The following is a 22,388-nucleotide window of genomic DNA, read 5'->3' as shown; positions in this document are numbered from 1 at the left end:
AGGCACTTGTCTCCATGGGGCAAAAGTGAGTGGCACAGGTGGGGTGGGGAATTACAGGGATGAAAATGACATCCCTGCTACTCCCGAGATAGCTCCAGATCCTTTGCCTTATACACATTTCCCAAATTATCTTCAAAACTTAAAATTCCAACTAAACTAGTAACTCTTCAAATGTAGCAAGGACCTCAAGCTGTCTCTTTAGCTGTAAGGATAATGGCTTTTTCAAACTCTTGTCAGTACCCAGGTGAGACAGGATACGTGCTACTTCCAGCTAAAAATTATCTGCCATTCAGACAAAAAGCTTCCTTCCTTGGGAGCAAGACAGTAATGGACTAAAATTAACACCGAGAAGGGAGCTGTCAGGATGAGAAAACATTAAGAGAATCATTTTCTCCGCACAAGGAGCCATCAGATATGTTAGAGGCAGTCAGCCTTCCTACTGAGAACATCTATCCAATCCAGTAAGACACAGCTTCCAAAGGTGAGGTTCCTCTAGCTTCTGCTGCAATCAGAATTTGTTCTCCCTGGCCTGGAACCTGCCCGACACCCTACCTATCGCTCGTCAAGTTGTCCCTGCAGGCTCGAACATCCACGTCAGGTTCTTTAGTAAAGCATGTTCCCCATTTCCAGCATGCACCGAGACTCTGAGTTAGTGGTATCCAGACAGATACCTGCCACCAAGGAAGCACAGTCCGCCCCCACCAAAGCTGCGGCCATCCACCCCGCCCCCCCAGACCACCAAGAGGCAGAGCGCTAAACTACGATGCCAGTTAGTAGGGAGGGAAGCACAGCCCCGGCACCATGCACTGCAGGCAGGCTGGGATATTTACTTGAGATTGACATCAGCTGTGATGGTCTCTGACTTTCCATTTGTAGCACTGCTATGTAGGAATAAATAAGCATTAATGGGAATGGAAAACAAATCAAACAATAACAATGAAGTGGAATTGCAAAATATACTTGACCGAAAGGCATGTATTTATGGTAAATTATAAACTTGGCAAAGGAAATCTGAAGGGGCCAAAACGAACTCAATGGCCAACGATGAAGCGTGAGGATAATGTGATGCGCAAAGGAGCAGGCCTGCGGGCGAGTCAGAGCCTGAGAGTGGCTCTGGATGGAGGCCGCTTACCGCAGCTCCTTCCCGGGAAAACACAGGCATGGCCAGGGAGCTCCAAGGCCCAGGGCCCTAAGGTGCACCGAGGCATGCGAGCGCCCCCGTGCATGCAGCCAGCCGTTTCGTCCTCAACACAGAAATGATTGGCAGAACGTTTCTGACCTAAGTACATAAATGCCACAGGATTTACAAGGGGGTAATTCTCGGTGCTCACAAAAGAGAAGCCTGAGCTTAAAAGTGCTTTATCTCAGATTTAAAGAGCTAGAAGGACCTTCTTTTTTTAAGTTCTAAAAATGCCAAAACATATGTGAAGTCTGAGTACCTGGGAATGTAAGAGCCACCCCCTCTCCCCTTGCCGGCGTCTCCCCCCGCGACGGTGAAAGCGTCACAGAAAGAAGGGCGAGGGCCTGTCTCCCGTCTCCAGGCGGCCTGCGGGCAGCAGGTGTGAGGCTGGGCGGGGTGGGGAACCACGCACGCAGAGCGGAGCCGCGCCCAGTCCTCTCCCTCTCGGGGCCTGCGCGCCTGACGGCCTTTACCCCACGACGCACCAACGGGATGGCCTCCCGAGCACCCCTCAGCGGGACTCATACGCTGCCCAGGGGGACGTGTGTCCAAAACAAGGGATTCCTCGATACGGGCAAGTAAAGCGATCATTCTCTCTGTAATGGGCCAGGCGTCCGGATTATTTCATAGCAGCAACTGCCCACATCAGTCTTCTGCTTTTTTTAAAAAGATGTGGGAATGTATCAGAGAGAGGGGAGACAGGTCCAAGAGGAAAAGTCCAGGGAGCACTGTCACACAGGAGAAGAGACTGGCTTACCGGGGAATGGCTGGGAGGCGAGAGCCATTTTCGTCGATGAAGTGGCCCCCTGCGTTGAGGACCCAGCAGTGATGAAGGGACAGCAGGGCGTGCCTCGCAGTAGTAGGATTGTCCTTCCCGTTCTGACTGTCCGCATTCTTTAGTGGGGAAAACTCATCTTCCCGCAGCACTTCATACACCACAAACTTCCTAGAGTGGAACCACAAAGAGACCACTCTAGTGTGAAGTAAAACTGCAAACACGACTCCAACCCTCTCTACAGGGCTAAGCCTCCGGCCCCCAATCTTACAGGCTCTCTCTCAGCTGGGTGCCAAAAGAAACAAATCTCGCTCCTGGACTAAAGGAAGTTGGAATTCCCTTCTCCAACGCAAAATAACAAATTATTTTCATCCCCGACTATAAAACACTTCATCTCAAGTCAGAAAGGTCAGAAATCTTAATGCAAATTACATGAGAATCTGTTCTGGGGGGGAAAAAAAAGGATGATTTAGAAATGCACATGGGAAGATTAATCTTACACAGCTAATTTGTCTTCTGCATTTTCATACTGGCAAAATTCTGAAACACAAACCTCAACACCAAATGTGATCTTTGACGGAGAACGATATAATTTAAAACCATGTTCCCTGAAACATTTACTCACAGGTCAGGCATCCTACACACAAAGTGGACAAGTTCTCTATCTCAACCTTTTTAGTCTCTTAGCCCAAAGAAGTGACAATTTTAACAAAATTTCACAGTTTTGCAGGAGAGTCAGTCAGATAACGGACTAACCGACATAAAACATACTCACAGGCAACTCACACCATACTCCCATACTAGAGAATGATAAGGAGTCTAGACAGTACACTCACAATCAGAACACCATACCTGACTATATGCTACCCAGCGTCTCCTAAAAACAGCGTCCTGCCTAACAGAGTAAAAAGCAACATTTCAAGACCCGTACCTAACCTTACTCTTGCTACTCAAAACATACTTTGCAAACTGGAAGATGTCAAAGACAAATTTTTCCATCTTTATTCCATTTGGTTTGTCTGGCTTAATTAATTGCCCCTGGGAATCCACATATGGAATCTTCTTTTGAGCCACATGGTGCTGCAACTGAGGTTCATAAATACTAAGTAGGGGAAAAAAAAAAAAAAATTAAAATGCCAGAAAATCTGATAATCACACCCAGGAACAAATGCATCAACAACCAATACTAAGACTTTCAAAGTGAAGCACATCTGCTAAGTTTCAATTCATATTTAAATATTAGACAAAGAGATTTCCCTATTTACTTCCTTAAATTTTTAAAAAATCCAATAATGATCTCCACATTAAAGAATATACACCACACAGCTCACACCAATGTCTCTCCCATAATTTTCCTGTCTTCCATAAAATGTTCTGCTCTTTGCCCCAGCTTTCCCAACTGAGAGCCCTTGAAGTGTGGAATGGAAAGATGAGGATTAATAAGTTACTATGGATGAATTAATAGCAGCACAGTTACAGACCGCAGAGTAGAATGGGAAATATTCTGGAACTGGAGTCAATATTCTAAAGCAAAGCTAAGTAACTTTTTTAAAAATAGATTGTCATCGTGAATGTCTAAAAGCTATCAAATGAAGAAGCAGATAGTGAGAATGTCCTTCATTTAACAAACCGATAGAATAAAGTAGCTCTTATTTTATTCTTTTATCCTACCATGCTAATTTCCATCCAGGGCTCAAGTACTTTTTTCTCGACCCTCTAATGCACTAGCTCCTAAATGCTAGTCTGGGAACTGATTAAAATTGTGTGGGCAGATTTTCAAAAATACAGATGACGTGCATCTACCACCAGAAATTCTGATTCAGTAGGTGCAAAGCAGATATCTACATTTTTTAAAGTTTCCCACTTGGTAGAGAGTGTTTCATTTCTTACTCTTTGCTTCACCAGAACCTAAGATAGCTGGAGGGAAAAGAGGAAGAGAAGAAAAAGAAGAAGTGCTTTGGACTGCAGGCAATGCAGCGAAGGATGGACTTCTACAAACCTGCACCCTATAATGCATCTTCCTAAAAACAACTACAATATGAGATAAATTTCCATTTGATAAAGATGAATTCTGTAGAATTTGGACTTGGGGTGTCCTTCTACTTCTCTAGTGACTCAGTTCCTGATTAACGATAAAAGAAAAATTTTAATAAAAGCCCCCATCTTGCTCATACTTGACAACATCTCTCAGAAATGGTACGGTGAAGAAATGGTTGGCTATGTTCCCTGCATTGAATAGCAGGCGTCCATCCGAGCTTCGTTTCTGAGCCGTCGCCAGGGAAATCTCACTGTACTCCACCACCTGGTAGACTCCATCCACGCGGCAAACCACCCCCACTGGCTCCGTAGGGTTCGTTTTCTCTACCACCTGCCCAAAGAAAGACAGCAGGAGAAGAAATATAATCAAATGCTACACGGGACATTTGCCATTTCCAAAGGCTGCATCTGCAGTTTTGCTTATATTGTCTTTAAGGCAAAGGAACCTTTAACTGTGGACAACCACCTGTCCATCTTTCTATTCTTTGACAGACTACTGTCCAACTGGAAATGAAGTAAATTACCTCCTTCCTATTTATCACCTAATGAAACTATGGAATAGAAATTTCATCATACACACAGAGCCCAGAGGAAATCACACTGGACTGGGAATAATTAAATGAGGAGTCTACCTCCCTCCCAAATATGTTTTATTTTAATTAATTTATCCTTAACTACACTCAACTGCTTTGAGAATAAATGAAATGAAATTTCTCTGGGATTCACAAGACAAAGGTAAGGCATTTTGCCTCTCATTTGGTACTGTCCAAATCATTATTTCATTTGAAAATGGTGTTTCAGGTGCCTGATTGGCTCAGTCAGTTAAGCGTCTGCCTTCGGCTTCGGTCATGATCTCAGGGTCCTGGGTCGAGCCCCACATCGGGCTCCCTGCTCAGTGGGGAGCCTGCTTCCCCCTCTCCCTCTGACTGCTGCTCTGCCTACTTGTGCTCTCTCTCTCTATCAAATAAATAAATAAAATCTTAAAAAAAAAAAAGAAAATGGTGTTTCTTTCGTTTTCCTTCATGAATACACCATTTTCCTTGTTTTTCAGGGAGATGGCCAGGAGGTAGGGGGCATTAGACCAGGCAAGTCACTTCAATCTGGCTCCAACTTCAATCAGAAAAGCCCACCCATATTTAGCTGTTTTGCAGGCTAGACTTTGTTTGAAGTAAGACGTTCTATGCTTTTAAAAAAAGTCTGAAAACCAGTGATTTGATAATCTAACAATGGCTCTAAGCTGGTGGGGAAGCTGAGAGAAAGGTGTGTATCAAAATCACAGGGAAAAATAGGGGCACCTGGGTGGCTCAGTCGGTCAAGACGCTGGCTCTTGATTTTGGCTCAGGTCATGATCTCATGGGTTATGAGATCGAGTCCCACGTCGGGCTCCACACTCAGTGTGGAGTCTGCTTGAGATTCTCTGCCTCTCCCTCTCCCCCTTCCCCAGTTCATGGTCTCCACGCCCCCCCAAAATAAATAAATAAATCTTTAAACAAGAAATCACAGGGAAATATAGAGTATGTAATTAAAAAAACCCTCACAAGGGCACCTGGGTGGCTCAGTTGGTTGAGCGACTGCCTTCGGCTCAGGTCATGATCCTGGAGTCCCGGGATCGAGTCCCGCATCGGGCTTCCTGCTCAGCGGGGAGTCTGCTTCTCCCTCTGACCCTCTTCCCTCTCGTGCTTTCTATCTCTCATTCTCTCTCTCTCTCAAATAAATAAATAAAATCTTTAAAAAAAAAAAAAAACCCTCACAAGTGACTGATACCCCACCACCCTAATCCAACACAGCACTGGCCTAAACTGTTCAGAAGAAAATTACCGAAGAACTGTATGTGATACACTAATATAAAATCAAGTTTCAGATGAGATGAATATCCAACTGAACAATCAAACGACAGCAAGTATTTAAAGATACTGCTTTGTTTGCCCTGTTCAGTGAGCAATTCAGCATGCTTCAGAGTAGTCTGAAAAATCTGTCCCCAATTTGAAAAGTCTATCCTAAGAAATTACATCAATAAAGCTAAAACTTTTCCTTCAGCAACTGATTTCTTAAAATAAATACAGCGGGCGGCAGCCGCCTCCAGACGATAAAGCCACTAACGCCGACTTCACCTACACAGCAGTTAGAGCTACAGGGGGTGCGCAAGGCTGCTGTGTAGCTTCACGGTTTGCCATCCTGAAAGGAGCGCAGTATTCTATAAAGAGAAACTTTCTCCCAAGGAAGTGAATTAAACTGGGGGGAAACCTACAACAAAATGATTTAAATCAATCACAGACCTGTTTGCAATGATCAACTCCTCACCACCCCTCACTTTACATATTCCATAGTGGGGTCTCACTATGGAATTTGGAATAGATTCCTCTCATTCCCACTTACACACACACACACACACACACACACACACACACACACACACGGTTTATTTTCCAGTCACTTCCATAGGCCCCTACTCCTAGTGGGGTCTCACTATGGAATTTGGAATAGATTCCTCTCATTCCCACTTACACACACACACACACACACACACACACACACACACACACACACACACACACACACGGTTTATTTTCCAGTCACTTCCATAGGCCTCTACTCCTAGTGGGGTCTCACTATGGAATTTGGAATAGATTCCTCTCATTCCCACTTACACACACACACACACACACACACACACACACACACACACACACACACACACACACGGTTTATTTTCCAGTCACTTCCATAGGCCTCTACTCCTAGTGGGGTCTCACTATGGAATTTGGAATAGATTCCTCTCATTCCCACTTACACACACACACACACACACACACACACACACACACACACACACACACACACACGGTTTATTTTCCAGTCACTTCCATAGGCCTCTACTCCTGACCAGCCATAGATAACAAAACTAAGCATATTCACACTTTACACTGCCCAAGTGTTAATCTGTCAGTGAAAGATTTACTTCTTTTTTTACTCCTCTTCCCTGCAGAGGGAGAGAGAATCCCAAGCAGGCTCCACACCCAGTACTAAGCCCAATGCAGGACTCGATCTCACGACCCTGAGATCATGACCTGAGCCAAAATCAAGACTCAGACGCTTAACCAGCTGAGCCACCCAGGCGCCCCTGAAAGATTTACTTCTATGACAACTAGGAGCCTCCAAATATCATAAAACTCTAGATTACAAAAGAATGCATTTGTAAACTGCATAAGCTGGAAGTCAAGTTTATACTACACAAAAAGTTATACAGTATAAAATTTTGTTTGATTTTCTCTAACTTTCTCTAACTGAAAAGCTGAGTTCAAAGTAACACTTTAATGTCACAGTTACTGTAACTGCTTTACAAAGTGACCTTTAATTAACAGTGGTTCCTACCCTTTTAGCTTTGTACTTCTGCAAACCCCTGCGCTCTCTGCCTTTTCTCAAGGCTCTTGCTCCATAGAAAATACTTAATTCCTTAATTCACAAAGACCAGAGCCTTTGAAAGAAGTAAGACAAATTATTCTACTACCACACTACGAATAACTCCCTAATTTAGGTGTTCTTAAAAATAATTTTGATATCTTGATTTTGCAATTAAAATTAAAAGGGTGGGAGGACAGATTACATAAACGGTTTCTAACATTTCTGAAAGTTAACATATACCAGTCTTGCCATATTTCGGTTCCATCTGACTACGTAGTCGCTCATCGAGTGACTTCTACCCTATATGCCAGATAGAGCTGAGGAGGAAGCCCGAGACTCCTGGAGAACCCACAGGTGGTGAAGGGTGACTGGTTACACCTGTATCTCCCGTGTAACCAGTAAACTCACAAAAGTTAGCACACTAATTTAAAGTTGTTTTTTTTTTTTTAAAGATTTTATTTATTTATTTGAGAGAGAGAGAATGAGAGAGAGAGAGCACATCAGAGGGGATAGGGTCAGAGGGAGAAGCAGACTCCCTGCCGAGCAGGGAGCCCGATGCAGGACTCGATCCGGGGACTCCAGGATCATGACCTGAGCCGAAGGCAGTGGCTTAACCAACTGAGCCACCCAGGCGCCCTAATTTAAAGTTTTTAAGCCATCAGCAAAAGCATAATCAATCTAAAGAGCTTGGTTTTATAATGTAATATGATCCTAAAGCTAAGAGTTGGGAAACATGAATTCTAATCCTGCTTCTGTTAATGTGATGAAGGACCTTGAGCCTGGAACTCACTTAGGACCAGAACTCAGGGTGCTCATTTCTGAGACTGAAGGGGTTGACCAGATGGAATTTGAATGGACTTGAAGCTCAGAGCAGTAAAATTTAAGTTTCTGATTTAGAATAAAGAGTGACACCAAGCGGAGCAAAGTCAGAAATACAGTCTAGTTTTTTTTTTTTTTTTTTTAAAGCTTAGTAGCTACTTAACAATGTACTGTTTCTATTACAACTGAATAGCTATTTACAGCATATACAGTATAAATATAGTATATTTAAGACCAGAGAGAGGTCTTAAATAACCAAACCAACTTTTTTTATTTTCAGAGTCCAAAAGAGTCTTATTAGGTCCACCAGCTTAATCTCGCAAAACCTGCACTGGTAAATTTATAACTCCAGCTTTTATGACTTTGCCATAGATTTACAGGTAATTTTAAGAAAAATGACATCTTTAAAATAGAAAATTTCCAACCAAGGCTATGGTATGTCTTTTACGGCAGTTCTCCTTTTTTAAATCCAAATATTTAAAATTTGTATCTAATTTGTTTTTGTCAGAAAACTGTATTGTATGGTTTTTGCTGCTGGCAGAAAGGTCTTCCCTTCATGTCAATATTGTAAAATTATTCTCAATTTTCTCCTTAACATCTTTATGGGCTTTTTTTTATATATTTAACTTTGTAATCCATTTGAAATTGATTTTTCTATGAGCTTTGAGGGAGAGACTTTATTTTTAGTCAGCTATCTCATTCATTTCCCCCACCGATTTGAAATGCCATGTTTTTATACAGTGCATTCTTATATATACATGGACTTATTTCTGCAAGATCTATTACATTCCATTAATCTGTCATTCTATCCTGGTTTCTGTACTACACTCCGAATTATTTTTTATTTACAACCCAGTTTAGTACCTGGTAGACTGTCTCCAACCCTCTTCCTTCTTTATCACCTTTTCTCAGCATTGTCCTGGCCACCTTCACATGTTATTTCTAAACTTTACAATCATTTTGTTAAGTGTCCCCAAAACAGTCTCACTGGGGCTTTGACCAAAATTGTGTTATACTTTAATTTGGTGAGAATTGATAGTTTTACAGATTTCCAGAAAAGCAGTATTTATATTAGTAAATCTTCCAAAGTGTTTTCATGTTCTCTTTTATTCCTAGATACAGGACATATTTCGTTAGCTACCATAAAGGCAAGTCTCCTACATCATCATCTATGCAACTAAAAAAAATGTTAAAAACAATCACCTCCCTCTATCTTCCTATCAGTACATTTGTGGTCAAAGTTATCAATCTCCTTCACTGTCCCTGACTGCACATTTCCATCTTAATCATAAGACTATCATGAGGTGACTTGTCAAACGCCTTGCTGAAGTCTCGATCTGCTGTTCCCTCCATATTCCCCTTACCTCCTACTCCAGCAACTCTGTCATAGGAAGAAAGTGGACTAACCTCAACAACTTGATATTAATGAATCCATCCCAGGCCTAGTGATAATCATCCACTCTCCCAGGTACTTACAAATCATCCACACATATTTTTTTTTTTTTTTTAAGATTTTACTTATTCGAGTGAGAGAGAGCGCGTGTGTGCGCAGGCGCAAGCAAACTGGGGAAGGGGCAAAGGGAGAGGGAGAGAGAGAATCTCAGTCAGGCTTCATGCTGAGCACAGAGCCTCACGTGGGGCTTGATCTCACGACCCTGAGCTCGTGACCTGAGCCAAAATCAAGAATCGGACGGACACTCAACTGACGGAACCACCCAGGCGCCCCATCCGCACATATTTTTAAACTCTTACTTGTAATGAACAAGCATACAACATTATTTCCAAAATCAAATGCTGCCAATTTAAGAGAAAGAGTAGGCAGGGGGTAGTTACTTTAGAGAGAAAATGGTTCTAACATATTTAAATCACCCTGGTGATTCTAGTTCGTGTCCTGGAACGTATGCACTGACAGAGCAAGCTCACTGATGGCCTCACTAAGTTGAGAAAGGCATTACCTTCGCACCGCAGTCCGCTCCTTTCTGAATGCAAAATCCAATGAACCGTGGGTCTGCCACTTTTACTAGGATGTTGTCAACACAATAGACATGAATGCTCCAAATGCCTCTCTGCTCCATGTCCTCCACAATATTCTGGGCTGCAAGAGCCCGATAAAGACCACCATTCCCATCTGGGAAATAAAACAGCCCATTAGTAGTACACCAAACCCATTATGAGGGTAATCCCAAACTTCTTTACTGGGGTTAATGTTTCCAAAGTGGGGCGAAGATCTCTGAAAAGCAGTTTTACATCACAGGGCCAAGAAAAATAAATACCCATAAGGAAGAACTCAGGTGTCAAAAAATTATAGTACATGACTTCAAAAGTAATTTAACATAAGTATCGAGAGAATAACATTATTAATATAGGACCAGGCAACCCAAAGACCATATTTTTCTTTTTAACTCAGACTTTTTAACAATTTAGCCTGTAGTACATTGTGAAATATAAAGTTCTTTCTCAAGCAATGATTATTTCATAACATTTCAAGTTTTATTAATATTTTTATTATTCAAGTTAGCTCTGTACTTACAGCCCCAACACTGACAATGTCACCCTTCTCAAAAATAAAAATGCACAAGTTTTTTATACCAAATAACTTGTTAGGAAACCAGATTAATATGAAGATCAGATTTAAAATAAGTATACGTAAAAGCCTCTTCTTGAAGATAGCAGGAGGGGAAGAATGAAGGGGGGGGAAACTGGAGGGGGAGACAAACCATGAGAGACGATGGACTCTGAAAAACAAACTGAGGGTTCTAGAGGGGAGGGGGGTGGGAGGATGGGTTAGCCTGGTGATGGGTATTAAAGAGGGCACGTTCTGCATGGAGCACTGGGTGTTATACACAAACAATGAATCATGGAACACTGCATCAAAAACTAATGATGTAATGTATGGTGATTAACATAACAATAAAAAATTTAAAGGAAAAAAAAAAGCCTCTTCTTTTCCCATCTGTTTTTAGTGCTGCTTTAATGTACTTCGTCCAACACCCTCAGCCACAGCTTAAAAAACTGGACTTCACAAATCGACCTAAAAATAGTAGTCTTCCACTAATGAAAAAGAATTAAGTAGAAAAAAAGACTTAAGATGAAACAAAAGCCTGTATCTGGAGGCTACCACTGTTAACACTTTTATTTATTTCCTGTCAGCCTTTCCTCCAAATATTCACGTAGATATGAACCTGTCGACACATTTATTTTTATAGTTGGGATCATATGCAAGGTGGCTGCATGTGGTCACACACTGTGCATGCACCACCCGCAACCATACAGGGCGGTGGCCCTCACCACACCAGGCACGCAGCTTCACGCTTCCCATTCTGTCACTACTGACACTACTTCTCTTTGTCATTTAGTATCTCCAATCAATTACAGTTTTATTACAGTTTGAGAATACTACAGATAAACTATAATTTAACCTCTTGTTTATTAAAGAGCAAATGGTTTCCTATCTTTCGCTGCAAGAAGTAATGCAGCCATGAACACTGCTGATATAAAATACCGGGTAAAGAGAATGAATACTCTGTGTGCCGCTCAGGTTGTTCTCAAGGGCAGACATCCACAAAAAATATAAAAGTGTATCCATTTCACCCATGGGCATTTTCCTTTTTTAAGTCCTTGCCAAACTGCAATAAAATCTTAAATATTAATTTTTTAACATCCAAATCACCATATTAGAAAAAAATGAAAATATAATGATTTATGTTACTCCCATTTCTAGTCACCCTTAAATAAGCATGGTTACAAACCTGGAGCCATAGAAACCTTGTTCTTCTCTTCCAAAATAATTTTCCCATCAAAACTCATAGCAGGCAGCATTCCCTGCTGAAAAAAGATTACATTCTCTTTCTTTAAACCAAAGTACTTGTGCTTTGTGAAGAATTCCTTTGTAGATTCCATTGTTCTGCCACTGGTCATTATATACCTTGCAAGAGAAAAGTAGATCTTCTAAGCAACAATGCTCTGGAAATTAGGGCAAGACTCAATCTTGTCTATTTTCTAAGCAAAAAAAAATCGAGCACACTGCCTCTTTGTTCTGACTTCCTTCATGCTCTTCCTGGATAAGTTAGCATTAGCTGCCACCCAAGTGCCTTTCTTCCAGTAACTTCATCAGTCCTACACATAAAATAAATCTATGTAACAATATTAAACATACCTCCTGCAAGAGAAAGCCTATAACTGGCTTAAACAAACACTGTAGAACTCTGTGAAAACTGTATTCTAAATTTAAAACTCCCATTATAAATAAATAGGGAGAAAAGGGTAAACGTAATATATTCTAATGAATATATTATATCATATATATATATATATCTTATGGTTCTTTTTACTAAAGTTTTGAAATGTAATCTGGGCTCTGCTCACCCTCCATTTAAAATCTCAAAAGTGTAATTATATTATCTGTTCTCACAAAAATCCAAACCATGCTAGTGTGGCAAAGGAGTAAAAAACTCTATTTAAAAGCAAACTAGTGACTGCAGTAGTTTTTGCCCTTACTAGAATTTATGCCACATATAAGTAGGAATTTTTGTCCATTTTGGTTGCTGATACATCCCCCGTACCTAGAAGCAGGCATTCAATATATGTTGAATGAATAAAGAAAGAAAATGGTATAATTTCCCACCAAAAGTTATCCTGCGCCTGGGTGGCTCAGTTGATTAAACGACTGCCTTCGGCTCAGGTCATGATCCTGGAGTCCCGGGATCGAGTCCCGCGTCGGGCTCCCAGCTCAGCAGGGAGTCTGCTTCTCCCTCTGACCCTCTTCCCTCTCGTGCTCTCTGTCTCTCATTCTCTCTCTCTCAAATAAATAAATAAAATCTTTAAAAAAAAAAGTTATCCTGGGTATTTTGAACTTTGGGTACAAAGAGGTGGCTAGACTGCTCTGCATAACAAGAGCACAGAGATTCTAAGTTGTGAGGAAAAGAGAAGAAAATTCAATGTGATAGTGGGAGCCAGGGCTGTAAGGAGAATATTGGCTGCTTTGAACACAGATGTCCCTCAAACATCCCCAAAGGAATCAAGATGAAAAAAATGGTTTCTTGCCTGCCAATACCCATGTTGAAGAGCTAGCGAAGCTGGGAAATTTACAAAAAGCCTATTTTTAAAGGCATCAGAGAGCTACAGAAGCAACATGGATTGGAACTAAAATTCAAGACGGTGGGAATCTTTCAAAGAGGAGCTAAGGATTTGCAGCTGCCTCTTCCTGGGGGTATCTGCTGATGTGGGATCTAAGCTAGTGGTAGGGACTCTGGGCTTGGACCAGGCAGAAGGACAGAGAAACCAGCAGAGCTTTTGTGGGTCACGTGGGGCTAAAACAACAAGATTAGGGACTTGAGGGATCGCAAACACAGCTGGTTTCCCCCTCAAACCATAATTTCCAAAGCTGCTCTGGCAAAGAGATTTAAGAGCTAAATCAAAAACTTTTAAAACACAAAGCAGAATTTCCCATAAGCTCTTGGTACTCGGGACACCAACATTTGCCAAGGTAGGCCCCAAGAACACAGCACTCTACTAGAGCCTGGGATCGGAGTGTGGCTCACAGCAGAGAAATCAGTGGGGCTTTCAGTTGCTGTGTATGGGAAGGGTGGGGTATGGGGAGAGCTAAATAACCTGGTACTTAAGGATACTGAGTCTCTAGACTGTGAGAACTCCCTGAAGTGAGAGCAGTGACTAAAAACAGACTCCTATCACCTTGTCATCAAATTTCAGATGCCAATGATAAGAAGAGACCTTAGATGCTTTTGGGGGGAGGGGGAGAAGGGCGGGAGAGAGAGAAAGGAAGAAAGGGAAAGAGGGAGAGAGAGACTGGGAATCGGAAAAGCAATGGACCACTCAATAATGCTAGAAACAACAGAACGATGCCTTCAACTTTCAGACAGAAACGGACTTTCACTCGGAAGTTTATACACAAACTACCAATCAATATAAAGTTTCTACACTGAGAAAACCCAATGAGTCCCCAAAAGTACTCAGGTAGGGATGTAAAAGCCTGAGGTGAATTTATATTGTGCATTGACTATCATGATCATTTATCTAGCTATAATACAGATTACTTTTAACATATATAGTAAAATGCAGCTCCTGGGGAAATCATTAGTAACAGGAAATATGTCTGCTTATGAATAAAGTATACATGCATTTTGAATATTATAGCCCGACATATGTTAGACACTCTCCCACAATGAGGCATATCTTACCATGGAATGATGCATTTGTTGCCATGGTATTTTTCAGCTAACTGTTGAAGCTTCAGGATACGCTCTGCCTGAATCTGAAAAAGGGTCTTATGAGATGGCAAACCAACATCATACATTCCCTTGGGATATGCAACACCGAGTCTCGTCCCCTGCCCGCCAGCTAGAAGAAGAACTGCCACTTTGTTCTGAGCAATCTGGAAAAGTCCTAGAAGAGAGAACACCTGTATCACAAAACCTCTGCAATTCAACATTTTAGAATTACACATACAAAAAGTAGCGGCAATGAGTCACCCTATCTGCATAAGGCATGAAGAACAAGAAATCCACATGTAATCACAGATAACTACCTTGTTAATAAAAACATTTTTACTATTAAAAAATTAAATTTATATAAACCCAACCAAACACCAAGCTGTGAATAATATGCTTTAATGAATTAATAATTCTTTTCCTGAAAATGTGAGAAGGCAAAGCCCAACAAGATGTTACAAACGTTTTACAAGTACCTGACTACTTACTAAATGCGGCACATCAAGAGAAAGACAGGATAAAAGAAGGCACCAGGGCTTCAGGATAAATGATGATATGCTACTAAATTACCTCCGGCCTGTAAATCCATCAGTAACACACAATCAGTCAACGAGCATGCAAACAGACTAGACAAGCTACCATCCAGTGAATGCAAAGAGGTGAAACCCTCAGGAAAGCAATGCAGTACAGAGGTCAAGAAGCCAGGCTCTGATGTCAGGACACCTGGGTGTGAAAGCCAACTCAGCTGAAAAGGCTTCAGGGATCTGCCAGCAAAAGGGCAGGGTATGAGGGGGCTTTGTGGGGTGATGGAAATGCCCTACTGGGGTAGTAGTTACATGAATGTATAAATATGGCAAACAGTCATAAAACTAGTGCATTTTCTTACGTGTAATTACACGTCAATAGAATGGATTAAAATGCAGGGGTTTTGGGGGGTTTTTTTGGTTTTTTTGCCAACGGGCCACCCATCCCAGCTCACAAGGATGTGAAACTCAGAGTCTTTTTGTCGATGATTTATTTCCATTGCCAGGAAGCCCGTCTTCATCAGTTGAATACTCACTAATAATAACCAAATATAATGCTTAATCAAAATATTATTCTCTGAATCAAAATAATTCAAGATGGATTTAAGATCCAAATGCAAACAAATCAAACTGTAAATATTATTAACAACAGAGGCTCTCAGTTTGGATTTAAAAAAAAAAAAACACACACAAACAATTTTTGCCATAAACCGTTTCTGAGAGCCACCTCATCATGCAATGCTGGACCAGCTCAGCATCACAAGGCAGAGTAGCTTGTGGGGAGAGGCAACATGGAACCGGGTCTCTGGGAAGTTAGAAAAGCTGGAAAATGCCAGATGAATCAGGCAATGGTTGACAGGATTGTTCTTGTTTTCTGAAATCCTCAGACACCCTGGGAAGGAACCTGGCCACTGTCTAGAACTGAACGCTAGCCCAGAGGGAGAAGTGGTGGCCAGTATCCATTGTTATTATTTTTTATATCCTGAGGTAATGGGGGTTTGTCTAATTTACCAACTTTGTGCCTTATGTTTTTGATGGGTTAGGGTCTCCTAAAGCTAATGTGCTAGTACATCAAGCCCTTAAAGAAATACTCTAAACCCATTTTAAACTCAGAACCTTCTCCAGTCCTAAGTCTACAATCTATCTTCGGGAGTCAGTAAGTGCAGCCCAAGGACATGATCCAGCAACCATCCAGTTATCAAAAAATTTAAAAGCACATTAGATATTTCCATTATTTTCGCCTTTGATATGAAGCAAAGCTTAGCTATCTCCCTGAGACATAATTTTCTCTTTCTTCCTGCCTAGAACCGGAACTGTCTTTGTGATTTCTCCATAGCATTTCACTGTACCTTATCAGAGTGTGAAAACAGACCCCCAAACTAGTAACTCTAAGAGGTAGGTATAATTTCTCCCATTAGAGAGATAACGGGCTCAGAGACGTTGCGGGTCCTGCCCAAGGTCACAGCACTAGTAAATGTGAACGAGGGTCGGAAACTCACTCCAGGCCCATGTGCCATGCACTGTACTGCCTCCAGCAGCCTCTCTTAACACCCAAACACTGACCAGATCCATTACAGCACCGGAGGTTTCAGCGGTATAAACTTTCCTTCCTATATCTTTCCTGCCCTTTCTTCTCTTTTCCACTGAATTCGGGAGAGGTTGTGCTACCTTTTTTTTTAACCTCTCCTACTACCACCCTACAAGGGAAAGCTGGGTTCAGTCCACATTCTCCAAAACTTGCCAACCACTGAAATTTCTAACAGCATTCCGGATCTGCATCCCCCTTCAGCAAGCACCATAACCACCATGTAACAAAGTGAGACGAAATGAAGCATTTTGAAGGGAGCAGAGAATGACAGAAGGCAGTTTTGAAAACTGTTTTACATCTGGTCATTCCCTGAGTTATCACAGAAAACTATGGTTTCTAGGGAATGAGCTTAATTCTGCTGCCATCGACCCAAAAAGCATTACTTTAATAAAATACAGGTCCATAACCCCTTACCTAACCCCATGGATCAGTTGTTTCAGGAGGCAGAACTCTTCAAAATTTAGAAAATGAATATAGTACACATACGTTATACATTATCTCCAGCAAATCTGAGACAGTACCCTGTAATACCACTAAGTGGGATAAAGTTCACCAATAGTCTTGTGTCTGTCCAAGTTCAGTTTTGCTGCAAAACGGGCTTTGCACTGCTTCAAAACTGCAGATAAATAAGCCTGGTGTCTGAACCCTCACATACCAGAGGTGTTAGAATCAGAAATATTTCTAAACATCTTCAAAAAAGTCCCAGATAAATATTCTGGACACAGAGGCCTTTTCTCTTTGTACTATTTATTTTCTTCATCGAGCACATGTGTTTTAAGTTGTTTCATTGTTGTTGGTTTTTTTTAAAAGATCTTTCTGAGAGAGAAAGAGAGAAGAGAGAGCACAAGCAGGGGGAGCTGCAGGCAGAGGGAGACGCAGGCTTCCCGCTGAGCAGGGAGCCCGATGTGGGACTCGATTCCAGGACCCTGAGATCACGACCTGAGCCGAAGGCAGACGCTTAACCAACCAAGCCACCCAGGCGCCCCAAGTTGTTTCACTGTTAATGTGGCTCTAGTTATCCTTTCTGACATCCTTCTTTTACCTTCAGTCCAAAAGTCAATGATTTCCCATAGCCACCTCCCCGGGAAAGGGAAGAGCCTGCTCCCAGGGCCAGCTCCGTGTCCCAGCTCCAGGTCACCTGAAGGCCACCCAGCACCAACCAGTGCTTTCCAGAGGTTCTAACCAGTTATCACAATACCAATGTACAAACTTTTCTCTTCCTTGGATCAGTTCCCTCAACCACAGCTTCATTCCAGTTTTCCGAATTTTCCAGTTTTTACCGCTCTCTAACCAGCAGTTCATGGTGGCCTTGGCCTGTATGCAAATAAATGTTTCCTAAGCCCCTGTCTGCCATACTTTCTTCAATCCTTTTCCCATCTATGGACCAGATGACCCATCCAATCACTACGTCTTACGAGAAGCATGGAGATTACACCTACCAGGTGTCCAATTCCAGGCAGATCTATATTTACACCTCACCTCCCTCGAATCACAACTATCACAATCCACATGTATTTACAATAAAAAGGTTTCTGCATTGACCTCTTCCTGCTTACGCATCTCATTTACGCACATACAGAGAAAAACATGAGGAAAGAAAGCGGTCCCTAGAGTATCAAGGCCAGCTGAATTTCAAGAATTCAATGCAGCTACAGATGTTAACAGTATCAGATTGTGCGTTCACTGGCTGGAGCACTCATCCACCTCATCTGTGTCACTGCAATAAAACTGGATGTTTAAAAAGTGTGTAACACATAAATTAGTATCTCTCTTATAATGACAGATAAAATACTCCTTGAAATTAAGGGGGCCAATAAAATTCAGTAAACTGTTTAGTTATATGGCAATAAGACCTGATTTTAAACTGTTATTTGTCATAACAAATTTTATAGGGGCAGCACCGCACCTATCTGAAAAATGTTAACTAATTATAAATGTACTTAACCTACGTGACAATTAGGAAATTATGAGTTTCTCCTATCCCAAAACTTCTTCTGCAGAAATATAGGGGGGGGAAAAAAAAAACACCAAACCAGGGAAGTACGGCACTATCATCACCCTTTCCATCCTTCCACTGGAGGACAGTTCATAGCTTTCCTATAGAGGGGCCAAAGAGAGACCAAAGCAGAGGTTTAAAAAAAAAAAAAAATCAAGCCAGAGTGAGCAGTTTCCAGGGCTGGAGCACACCTCTCTCCTTGGAGAGTCACGTGTCATACACCCAACAGCGTCTGATAATATTTATAAGAAACAAAGGGAAGAGTTTACAGTGGCCTGAAATAGGTCAAACACCTCCTGCTTTGACTAGTGCCTCATACTCTGACCTGGGCGGGTGCCTGAAATGAGGAGGATGGCACAGGTGCATGTGAAGCACAGCACAGCCAGAACTTTCCATTTAAACTGCCAGCAATCCCAGGACACTGAGTCAGGTAAACCGGCTATTAAACTAGTGGAGATAAAGGAAGACTACCTAAGAAAATTAGTCAGAAAAGACATTTTAAGTCTTTAACTTTTAACCCTACTGTACAGGTAAAACTCTTATTTTACAGACTATTTCCCAAAAATGTCAAGTACAAAAAGCATACTATAGAGGAAATCACTATTTAAACCAGTTTTAGGTACTGGAGGATTATTGTGAATTTCATGAGGTATAATAATAGCATTGTGAGTAGTAAGAAAATATCCATATATGTAGAGATGAATACTGAACTCAATAAGGGTAAAAATAACATCACGTTTGAGATTTGTCTTAAAGTACTACAGTAAAAAAAAGAAGAGGGACAGGTGAAGCAAAAGTAGCAAAATTTTGATATTTAACAAGGTGATACATATGTGGGATTCATTATACTGTTTTTATCTCTAAATATTTGTTTCAAAATATGCTTGAAATTTTTCGTAACAAATTTGTAAGTAGGCTACAAAATTATGCACAAGCCATAATCCCAGTGTGTGAATCTAAGAAAATACTAGAAAATACTACTAGTGAGTATTTATCTCTGAAACATGGGATGGCAGAGATTTTTATTTTTTCCTTTGTAGTTTTTATTTTTCCAATTTTTCTAAAATAAGTATGTGTTACTTATAAAATAAAACAAATCTATTAAAAATATCACTGTACTAGATTCCAGAAAATGTACAGGAGATAATATTATGAATACATTTTTTCTAAGCAATCCACTTACTTTTCTACCACAGTGCTATATGGAAGAGAAGCACCATTCAGATTAATTCTATAAACGTCTCATAGACAAAAGAACCTAATAGTGGATATTAATATGTTACTGTAAAATTGGAAGACTGTTTTATGCTCAGTATAAGCATGCATTTCTTTGATAAAGATTTTTTTTTATTAAACAAATACATTTTCCCAATGTATCTTTACTAAAATGACATTCTCATAGAAGCCTCTAATTACTTCTCTCTCTAGATCTCAGCTTTGTAAGACAGAAATTTTTCAGTTGCTCCTCTATGTTCCATTTTCTACAACTGGCCAGAACACATTAAGAATTAAATTAGGGACGCCTAGGTGGCTCAGTTGGTTGAGCATCAGACTCCTGATTTTGGCTCAGGTCATGATCTCAGGGTTGTGGGATAGAGCCCAGCAACACACTCCATGCTGGGGGCAGAGTCCGCTTGAGATTCTCTCTCTCCTTCTCTCTGCCCCCCCCACGCCCCCTGCAGGTGCATGCACTAAGGGGCGCCTGCCTGGCTCAGTCGGTAGAGCATACAACTCTTGATCTCAGGGTTGTAAGTCTGAGCCTCACTTTGGGTATAGAGATTACTTAAAAATAAAATCTTTAAAAAAAAGAGGGAAAGAAAGAAAATAAGATCTCTCTTCAACAAGGAGCACAGTGGCCACTTATGTATTTATCCTTCAGAAATAATTTTCCACCCTAGGCATGAAAATGTGAAAATGTCCATTTTAGTGTCAACAGCCACCAGACATTCTAAAAATACTGTACAATGCTTCTATTCTCTTCATCCTGAGGAGGGGGACGCAGGGGGCACGGTCTGATACAACTGCCAGGGCCTTCCTCCTACCTGAAATACAACAATTAGAATCTTCACAATGGCAATCTCCTCCCCTTGATAACTTACTGCAAAAACTTCATTTTGTTATGAACTTGCACACACATGGAAGTTTCTGGCTAAGTGAATGAAAACTTACAAAGTCAGGGTGCCTGGGTGGCTCAGTCGTTAAGTAAGCGTCTGCCTTCGGCTCGGGTCATGATCCCGGGGTCCTGGGATCGGGCCCCGCATCGGGCTCCCTGCTCAGCAGGAAGCCTGCTTCTCCCTCCCCCACTCCCCCTGCTTGTGTTCCCTCTCTCGCTGTGTCTCTGTCAAATAAATAAATAAAATCTTGAAAAAAAAAAAGTTACAAAGTCTCCTTCTTCATCCCTACTGTTTAAGCCACAAATAAATATTGCCCCCTTGACAATAAGCCAAAGGAAGTTTGTTTCATACTTTCTTGCAGTATACTTGGTTGAAATAGTTCCAGATTTCAGTTTAAATGAAAAGTCATAAAGGTAGACTAGTTCCACGGATTCCAACAGAAAGGTTATCAAGAAGACTCAAATTATAGGACATTTTGACCGTTGCTCATGGTCCCCGTTATACAAGGTCAAAGCTTTGGCTTTCCATAAGAGTTCACTGGAAGACTTCATCCGCCTAAAATTACAAGGAGAAATACAGGCAGCAGGGACACCTGAGGGTATGAAGAGCCCTGTGTGACTTTCGCTCTGTTGTAGCCTTTTGAAACCCAGGGATGGACGGGAGGATTCATGAATCCAAAGTTAGTAAGGGTCAGAGTATTACCACAGCTCTCTGCTCAGAAGGATCCATCTGGAAGTTACTCTCTGACAGCTTAGTGGCAGAGCTCTATTATGAGAAGCTGGGTTAGCCTCTCCCAAGCCCTTGAGATCTAAAAGGGCACTTCCTAGAGATCATCCAATTATTTTCAATATTTTTTAATCCCCAAGCCCTAAAACCTGACGTAAAGATCAAATATATAAAACATGTCAAACTAGCACTGCTCTTGTAGTGGGAAGATGGAGTTAGAGACAAAGATGTTTAGTATCCATTTCCCCTGCTTACACGGGACAGTCTCCCCGGCAGTGGAACCCCTAGGGTTCCTTGGAACACAGTTTGAAAATTATTAAATCCGTATGCCCAGAGAAAGACAAGGAGATGTATACTGAAGGCTGATAATGGCAATTATCTGTCCTTTCTGTGGGGACAGGGAAAGCCAAAGAATGAAAGACAAAATAAAAATGGCAATAGTGTGGTACAAATATAGACTGTAAGATTTTATCTGTAACATTATTGCACATCTATAAAAGTAAATATACATATAATCAAGTAATAGGTGGCAATGTGAGCAAATAAAAACATTTCATTCAGTTAAGGGCAACTTCTCTGTAGTGTTTCTGTTATTTTTATATTTTTGCAATAAAGTACCATTTTTTACAAAGGAAAGAAAAGTATTAATCAGATCTATTCGTCCTACGCTTGAGGACATGAGGTCCAGATCTGACAAGGACCATGTACAAACAACTCAAGGGCCTGAGCTGCAGTATTTAGTCACTATTACTTACAGAGAAGTAGTGGGTTATAAAAACCACAGCTCTGAACTCCACCAGAAAAGGTACATTTGAGCTATTTTGCCATTCTCAAAGCCGTTCTCTAATTAGAACTGGTCACGGGGACAGATTTTATGATACACTTTAGAAGAAAAAATATGGGGGCAATTCAACACACATTGATCAACCAACTTCTAACTGCAAAACCCTGTTCTAAATGCCCTGTGACACCCACAGACAAGCAGGATATGGGCTGCTCT

The 22,388-nt window shown here is 41.3% G+C and overlaps 1 protein-coding gene across 5 annotated transcripts in view; it reads right to left on the bottom strand.

Annotated features, from left to right (window-relative positions):
• Positions 1 to 22,388, bottom strand: part of UAP1 (UDP-N-acetylglucosamine pyrophosphorylase 1) — a 35,869-nt gene that overhangs the window by 4,753 nt on the left and 8,728 nt on the right. The window contains exons 3-9 of one of the 5 annotated variants that reach the window (XM_027611812.2): positions 14,411 to 14,615; positions 11,963 to 12,138; positions 10,169 to 10,341; positions 4,130 to 4,323; positions 2,917 to 3,057; positions 1,938 to 2,126; positions 831 to 878 (exon numbers count right to left, since the gene is read on the bottom strand). In XM_027611812.2, the coding sequence (XP_027467613.1) occupies positions 831 to 878; positions 1,938 to 2,126; positions 2,917 to 3,057; positions 4,130 to 4,323; positions 10,169 to 10,341; positions 11,963 to 12,138; positions 14,411 to 14,615 (1,126 nt within the window). Of the gene's footprint in view, positions 1 to 830; positions 882 to 1,933; positions 2,127 to 2,916; positions 3,058 to 4,129; positions 4,324 to 10,168; positions 10,342 to 11,962; positions 12,139 to 14,410; positions 14,616 to 22,388 lie in introns of all 5 variants that reach the window. The other 4 variants (XM_027611811.2, XR_003523095.2, XM_027611814.2 and 1 more) reach the window with 4 other exon arrangements.

This window comes from Zalophus californianus, chromosome 10, assembly GCF_009762305.2.
Source record: "Zalophus californianus isolate mZalCal1 chromosome 10, mZalCal1.pri.v2, whole genome shotgun sequence".
Taxonomy (NCBI): Eukaryota; Metazoa; Chordata; class Mammalia; order Carnivora; family Otariidae; genus Zalophus; species Zalophus californianus.
Note: the sequence above shows the minus strand (reverse complement) of the source record. Positions and strands in the feature narration are given on the sequence as shown.